The sequence below is a fragment of the Macrobrachium nipponense genome, chromosome 4 (genome assembly GCF_015104395.2).
Source record: "Macrobrachium nipponense isolate FS-2020 chromosome 4, ASM1510439v2, whole genome shotgun sequence".
Taxonomy (NCBI): domain Eukaryota; kingdom Metazoa; phylum Arthropoda; class Malacostraca; order Decapoda; family Palaemonidae; genus Macrobrachium; species Macrobrachium nipponense.
In genome coordinates this window covers 123,234,494-123,243,150 of record NC_061100.1, presented here as the reverse complement: position 1 = coordinate 123,243,150, position 8,657 = coordinate 123,234,494, and the positions used below count along the sequence as shown (strand labels likewise).

The window sequence follows — 8,657 nt, the reverse complement described above, 5'->3', positions numbered from 1 at the left end:
ATTAGGTATGACGATGTTGGTCCGAATCTGATTCCCGTTTCGTGTCCATTTTTTTTTTCTATTGACATGTCATAGTCAAAATACATTGAACATCCAAAATTGGCTTATATTAATAAATTACTAAATTATATCATATATGTAGTATACAGTATACTGAAGGCTAGGCTACTAATATTTGTATATATACGAAATATGTACGTACCACAATATCATCATCATCATCATCATCGTATTCGCGAGGCTAACTTGTTAAATGTTATTCAATTTCTCTTTGTACTGAATTATCATAAGCCAATGTACATTGAACCTAGAGAATCAATTAATAATTACTATGCTATATATGTATAAAGTATGCTGTGTAGTGTAGGCTAAGCTAGTATAATGTTCTTAAGAAAAATTAACACGGGCCAACTTAAGTCCTAATCGATTTGTGACTGGTTGGTCATAACCAATTGCGGTAGTAAGTTTACTACTACCTGTAATGTAAAAATATATCAGTCCTATTCTCCTTAACATCATTTGCAACATAACTATGGTAATTTTTTACTATCGTACGATGGTTGAAATGCAAGCAAAAAGGCTGTTGTTATCGGATTGGTTGTTCATAGCAAATCAGCTGTTTCTGGCTGTGTGCATTTTTCAAACAAGTGTATTATTACTACCGATAATTTTGGCATTCTCTTATACCTTTTTAAACTTAACTAGATGATATAGATTAAGATGGAGGAAAAGAGGTTAGCCTAACTTAAAAATGAAATAGATAAAAGGAGGAAAAGAGGTTAGCCCATTGTTATTTGGTCTTGCAAATTTAACTCGCATGAGACGTGAGATACGTGAAAAAATAATTTTTTAAGGGTGAAAATTTGGGGGTCGCATGATATGCGAGATCGCGTGTTACGCAAGTATATACGGTGTGTGTGTGTGTTTGTATGTGTTTCAATTGTCAATTGTCAATGTCTTGTGAGACTTGCATTTGCATAATCTTGTTTCCTCTAAGGAGAATTACTTTTCTTACTTCCATCCTTTTTAGTCTACACTAATACTTCCTATGGAGAAATTAATACTGTTATGCATTATCCTAATTGCACACGGACAAAATTACTAAACAAAATCTTAGGGCTATTAACACCCTTATGAACACGTCATATCGCCCCATCAGGGAAAATGAATACCATTTGTTGCCTTAAACAATAAGCTGACAGTATTATACATGATAGGATTAAGTACTATACTATTAACCCTGTAGGTTAAGTTGATCATTTATTACTGTTCAATTTAACAGTCATTTCTAGTGACGTTATGTTTAGAGTATTTAAAATTTTGTTTTTATTTATTGTGTTATAGCAAATTGCTAGTTTTAGTATCTTTAGTCATGGCACACTTTATTTTTATCTTCCTTGATTTCATTAATTTTCAAGAATTAAATTATTCTAAATTCTATGCCTATCTAAGTAAACCCTCAAACGTGAAAATCCTTATCTGCAGAGTTTCGTTTTATTTTATATCATAAGTCCACTCAAAGGAGTATAGAAGGCTCAGTAATTTGCATGTCATCTGTCCTTGTTTCTGGCTTGTCGTGTCCATCCCAACCCGTCTAGGGTTGAAATGTCCTCTAGAATAGGGAGGTGTTCAGGATTTTAAGCCAGAATTGAGCAAAATAATACCCTTTTCTAAAGTAAGTTCATATTCTCGAGTTGCCCCTCTGAACTGAACGCCTTCGTTCTCTCTAAACCATTTCCTCTATTCCTATTGGCTGCCTGGAATTAATCTCCACAGGGATCCTGTAAGGGGGAGGAGCATCTCGATGTCGGAGATTTTAAAAGCAGAAGGCAACTGCAACTCTCTCTCAGAGGTGCCAGATACCTCTCACCTAGCAGAAGTGTCATAAGGGTGCTTATGGCACCGATAACCGGTTATCAGTGCCATAAGTGCCATTATGGCACCATAAATTGCCAAGTTTTGGTTAATGATGGTTTTTGCTTATCGGCACGGCACACCCCTGGGAACTGAACCACTGCTGATAACCGGGGATTGCCTGTACTTGGTTTTTTTAAAATAGTTTTATTACAAAAAGTGCATTTTAAGATGAAATAAAAAAAAACAGTAATTGGTAGATATATCTCATAGAAAAATACAGTGAATGGGCAAATTTTCTGCAAATAAAGGGGGTATGTGTTCCAGAGAGAAATCCGCGAATATGTAGTCTGCGAGTACGGAGGGATTCACTGTATTTAGCTGTAGCATGAGTACAAAGACACAGAAATCAGTTTATAAATCTGGTCAGTATATGGTTATCATCCAGCTTCCTCTATCTGACAGGTTCTAGAACGCATTTAGCACAGATAAGGAGGATGCCTGTGATTCAGTTCAATAAGTAAAAATTCAGAGAATAATACCAGCTTGAAGATGATCCAAATGATAAAAGAAAATAGGAATACAATTGAAAGGGCAATCGATAACTTATCATAATAAATTATAAATTTTGAAAGTAAGATATGCCTTATTAATGTTTAACTACTTCACCTATACCACCAGTGCAAACATATGTGAAATGGAAAGGTTTTGTAATTTGTATGATAACAGAGCTCGTAAAATGTTAGAAATCATGATAAATTACCTAATACATAGTTGTACTTACCCGCTCTCCTTTTGTTTTGCTATAGAAATACACCGTCTGAGTGTATGCATCATATTTCTTAGTCCATCCCTTTGGAGGGCTCAACTCAAGAACTACCTCACGTAAAGCAGATTCATCGTCACTGTAATCAGGAAAATCTGGGGATGTTGGTGTAGTAGGAGTAGCAGGAACATGAGGAGGCTTGGCACTTGCGGGAGGAGCCGGTGGGGTGGTCAAAAGGCTAACAGTATGCCCAAGTTGGGGATGAACACCAGTTTTATTAGGAGAAATGGAAGAAGCTGCAGGCAAGGTATGAGATGATGCCTCAGTATTATGCAAGGAATGATTTGAAGAGCTGCAAAGGGTATATGATCTATTTGAAGGCAATAAAACACCCTCAAACTGATTATGACGAAGCCTGTGTGAAGGTTTAGGTGATGAGGGGTAATCAGGAGTAGGGGTCTGAGCTTGGTTTTGCCCATAGTCAAACCGATCTGACCGAGAAAAAGGTGGCACCTGAAAGAAAAAGAAAAAATACATTGTCACTAGGCTTCCAAGTCCATGTGAACATTGAGATACAAAAATGTATAAAAATACAGTGCTTTCCTTCAAAATCATTTCAACAGTCAACATGATTACTGTCAAATCAAAGTCTAAACGTAAAAGAATCTAACCTCTGAATTATTCCTAAATTACTTATCAGATCATTATGTATAATACATTGGATGCTATGGTTTTTTAATCTGAATTAAGGGGGCCGGCCGGCTGATGCCATTTTTTAAGGACAGGACTTTGATATTCATACCACTTAATAAGGTGACTTGGGACATCTCCAAACCGCATATGATTTTCGCCTCTGACCTTCGGTTTTGTGACGCCTGGGTGATTTATCCCGAAAATAACCATTTATCAAATTCTATCTCCTTCCTTGATATTTAATATTAAGACCTAGGATTACTACCATATAAAGACCTGATGTAGACCTCCAATCGAATCGGAGTTTCTTTTCTAAAAGTAATTTTTTTGCTAGATATGAATTTTTCAATATGGTAAAAAAATAAACCCTATAAATCAGGAGAAAAAAAAATTATAAAAAAAGAAATAACCTTGAAAAAAGGGCTCTATTTGATTATTCTGTAATTTCTTTCTGAGTTATATACCAAATTCCAATGTTATAGCTTTAAAACTAAGTGAGAAGATAGATTTTGAAGGTCAATAAGTATAGTTTTGAGATACAGGCGTTCAAAGTTTTTCTTTGTATTTTTATAAAGACAATGTTAATAAATAATGATTATTATGAATGTATATTTCTTTTTTGTGTATTAATAAACCAAAACTATTTTATTTATCATAATTTAATCATAAATGATGATCCCTTTGCTCATATATCGTAGCTTGGGGCACTGCGTCAGGCAAGACGGGGCACTCCTTCCTACGCAACTTTCTCTCACCCCTTCACTAACTCGGCTTATTACAGCGAATTTTCTTCTTCTGTATGTTACCCAGATGTTTTCCTAGTATTTTCCGTTTTGGCATGATGAAATTCTTGCCGAAACAAAAATAAACAAACGTAAATGCAAGAGAATGTCAAGAGGTGAAATTCGAAATTGTACTTCCTTTTTACAAAGACAATGTTAATAAATCATGATTATTATGAATTTCATAATCCTTTTTGGGTAATAATAAACCAAAACTATGCTATTTATCATAAATTAAGATCCCTTTGCTCAAAGATCGTAGCCTTGGGGACAGTGTGACGTGTGCTTCAGGCAAGACAGGGGCGTTTACTTACTACGTAACCTTCCCTCTCTCTCTTCACTAACTACGCTAATATCGCATATATTATGATATTCTGTAATCATATTAGAGCGAATTTTCTTCATCTTTATGTTAGTGAGATGTTTTCCTTGTCTTTTCCTCATTGGCATGATGAAATTCTTGCCGAAACATAGATAAGCATATGTAAAAGCAAGCGAATGTCACGAGGTGAAACTCAAACATGTAATCTACTTGAAGTCTGTGGTCCTACTGATCATGGTTGAACCAGATACTCGCTTCTGTGACCCACAGAATCTCTACAGATGCCATTTCTCACAATTTCTTTGACAATAATTATGAAAATTTACGATAACAGAAGAAATATTGCATTTTCTTCTAATATTTCGTATACGTATTCTCAAATGCTATATGAAGCTCCATGAATTTTTTCATAACTGCATTTTTTGCCCTATACAACCATATACAGGCAGTCCCCGGGTTACGACGGCTCCAGCTTACGACGTTCCAAGGTTACAACGCGTTTTCTTAAATATTCATTGAAAAATCCGCCCTGGGTTACGACGTTATGACGCTGGCGCTTCCGACGCTCCGAGTTAACGACGCTTTTAAAAAATGCATACTATGATAAAAATCCTTTATAGTTTAGCACAGTATATTAATAAAAATGATATTGTTAAGATACAATGAAGTTTTATACATACTTACCTGGCAGATATATACAATTAAGGGCCCACCCAGCCTCCCCTCAGGAGACAGGTGGAAGAGAAAATCTGGCTTAGAAAACGGGAATGGTTCCGGATACCGCCACCCAGCGGCGGGAATGGTAGATCACCTGACCTACCTGTAGCGTGTTTCGCGAGTTTTGAATTCTGTCGGGACGACGGAGTCTATAGCTAAGTATTTATCTGCCAGGTAAGTATGTATAAAACTTCATTGTATCTTAACAATATCATTTTTATACATGCAACTTACCCGGCAGATATATACTTAGCTGATTGACACCCTTGGTGGAGGGTAAGAGACAGCTAAATACATACAAAAATAAAAATTTTAATAATGGGAAACAACAATTGTTGTAGGATATCAATCCTTGGTTCTTACCTGTCTGGGCAGAAAACTTCATGATTACTGTCATTTAGTCTGCATGTCTCAAGAGCTTCGGCGAGGTAAAGGCCTATAACCGAATAGCCCTTCTGGATCATGTCAATGGGGGCTAGCCCGCTTACGCGACAGAGCCTGCATGGATCGTGCCAATGGGGGCTTACCCGCTTACATGGCAGAGCCTGACCTGTATCTTATCAATGGGGGCTAGCCCTCTTACATGACAGAACTTTAGGTTTTACATAATGCACAACGAGGAGACCACAAGTTAATCCCGACCACCTGACCCTCCTAACCATGTTAAATCTAGGAATTGAAAGGGGTTATTCCTATACCCTCTTCCAATCAACCATAAAAACCAAACACCATAATGCTAAAATTACATTAACTAACCTAATTAGGATTAACCTCAGCTCCTCCTCCCAGCACTAAATCCGCGGAAACGTATGCTCCCAGTGAAAAGCACTTCTCATAAGTAACTCTCACATCTCTTAGATAGTGAGAAGCTAACACCGAGTTACACTTCCAATACGTGGACTCTATTAGGGCTTGAAGGGACCACGTTTTATGAAAGGCCATTGAGGTTGCTATGGCCCTCACTTCGTGTGCTTTCACTCTGAGGAGCCTATACTGTTCTTCTCCACATTTAAGATGCGCTTCCTTAATAATGTCTTTAATGAAAAACGTAAGGGCGTTTTTTGAAATAGGTCTTGTCGGATCCTTGACCGAATACCAAAGACTTTCTTGCGTACCTCCCAAAAGAGATTTTCTTTGTAAATAAAATTTTAGAGCTCTTACAGGACATAAGGTCTTCTCCTGTTCTTCTCCAGTAAGAGATGAAAGTGCTTTCACTTCGAAGCTTCTAGGCCATGGTTTTGATGGGTTTTTGTTCTTGGCTAAGAAGAGAGGCTTAAAAGAGCAAATTGCAGCCTACATCTTAAAACCCACTCTGCCTTCTAACGCTTGAAGTTCACTTACCCTTTTTGCCGTAGCTAGGGCGAACAGGAACAGAGACTTCCTTGTCAAATCTCTAAAGGAAGACTTATTAGCAGGTACAAATTTTTCGGACATAAGATAATGAAGGACTATATCCAAATTCCAACTGGGATTCTTTGCGTTCTGACATTTTGAGGTCTCGAAAGACCTAATAAGATCATGTAGGTCCTTATTGTCCGACACATCCAGGCCCCTATGCCTGAAAACTGAGGCCAGCATACTTCTATACCCCTTGATCGTAGAGACAGCTAGGCCACACTTTCTTCTAAGGTAAAGAAGAAAATTTGCAATGTCAGTTATAGAGGTACTGGAAGAGGATACCTCATGCGCCTTGCACCATCTTCTAAACACCTCCCACTTCGACTGATATACTCGTAACGTGGAGGGTCTCCTGGCTCTTGCGATTGCTTTTGAAGCTTCTCGAGAAAACCCCCTCGCTCTAACGAGTCCTTCGATAGTCTGAAGGCAGTCAGACTTAGAGCGGGGAGGTTTTTGTGATATCTGTCGAAGTGGGGCTGTTTGAGAAGATCGCTCCTTAGTGGGAGCGATCTGGGAAGATCCACCATCCACTCCAGTAACTCTGTCACCCAATCTAGGGCTGGCCAAAAGGGGGCGATCAACGTCAGTTTCGCTCCTTCTGAGGAGGCGAACTTCCTTATTACTTCCCCTACTAGTTTGAAGGGGGGAAAAGCGTACCCGTCTAGTCCCTTCCAATCCATGAGGAGGCCGTCTATCGCTATTGCTCTTGGATCTGCAATCAGGGAGCAATAATTCTCCAACCTTTTGTTCCAGTTGGTTGCGAACAAGTCTATGTTCGGCCTTCCCCATAACCCCCATAACTGCTCGCACACTTGAGGGTTGAGGGTCCATTCGGTGGGGAGGACTTGGTTTTTTCTGCTTAGCAGATCCGCTCGAACATTTCTCTCTCCCTGTATAAATCTCGTTAGCAGAGAGATCTCCTTCTCCTGAGCCCAAAGCAACAACTCCCTCGCTGTCTCGTAAAGGGAGAATGAATGGGTTCCCCCTTGCTTTCTGATATACGCTAGGGCTGTCGTGTTGATGGAATTGACCTGAATGATCGATCCTGAGATCTGCTTTTGAAAGTGTAATAGAGCTAAGTGAATGGCTTTCAACTCCTTTTTGTTTATGTGCCAGGACACCTGCGCTCCTTCCCAGGTGCCTGACACTTCTTCCGAACCCAACGTTGCTCCCCATCCTACCTCCGACGCGTCTGCAAACAACGCTCGGAGAGGGCTCTTTATGTGTAAGGATACTCCTTGACCGAGTTTCTTCGGGTCTAGCCACCACCAAAGATCTTGCTTGATCTTGTCCGTGATTCTGAACAATTCTTCGAGGTCCTGGGAACTCTGATCCCAGTTCTCCTTCAGATAATACTGAAGGGGTCTTAGGTGTAGTCTCCCTAAGGAAACGAACTGCTCCAACGAGGATATGGTTCCCAGCAAACTCATCCATTCCCTCGCGGAGCAATGTTCTTTCCCTAGAAAAACTGACACCTTTGAAAGGCAGCGTTCTATTCTCTCTGTTGATGGAAACGCTAGAAAACCCCGAGAATCCATCTGAATCCCCAGATAAACTATGTTCTGCTGGGGATCCAGCTGGGACTTCTCGAGGTTGACTAGGAGTCCCAGTGACTGTGTCATCTTTAGTGTTACCGAAAGGTCCTCCAGACACTGATCATTTGACTTTGCTCGTATTAGCCAGTCGTCCAAATACATCGAGATCCTGATTCCTTTCAAATGTAGCCAATGCGCCACACTCCTTAGGACACCCGTGAAGACTTGAGGGGCCGTCGACAGTCCGAAGCAAAGCGCTCAAAATTGGAAGACTCTTCCCTGTGACATGAATCTGAGGTATTTCCTTGATGCCGGATGAATTGGCACATGGAAATACAGGCGGTCCCCGGGTTACGACGGTTCGTTCGGCTTACGATGTTCCGAGGTTACAACGCTTTTCTTAAAAGTTAAAATTCAATGGAAAAATCCGTACCTGGGTTACGACGGCTTGTTCCGAGGTTACGACGCTGACGCTTCCGACGCTCCGAGTTAACGACGCTTTTAAAAAACGCATACTATGATAAAAATCCTTTATAGTTTAGCACAGTATATTAATAAAAATAAGTTTCTGGTTAGATTACAACAAAAAT

The 8,657-nt window shown here is 39.5% G+C and overlaps 1 protein-coding gene across 3 annotated transcripts in view; it reads right to left on the bottom strand.

The window, feature by feature from the left end:
- Positions 1 to 8,657, bottom strand: part of LOC135211116 (uncharacterized) — a 366,483-nt gene that overhangs the window by 184,702 nt on the left and 173,124 nt on the right. For all 3 annotated transcript variants that reach the window (XM_064244219.1, XM_064244220.1, XM_064244221.1), the window contains one exon: positions 2,639 to 3,133. In XM_064244219.1, coding sequence (XP_064100289.1) covers positions 2,639 to 3,133 — 495 coding nt within the window. The remainder of the gene's footprint in view (positions 1 to 2,638; positions 3,134 to 8,657) is intronic.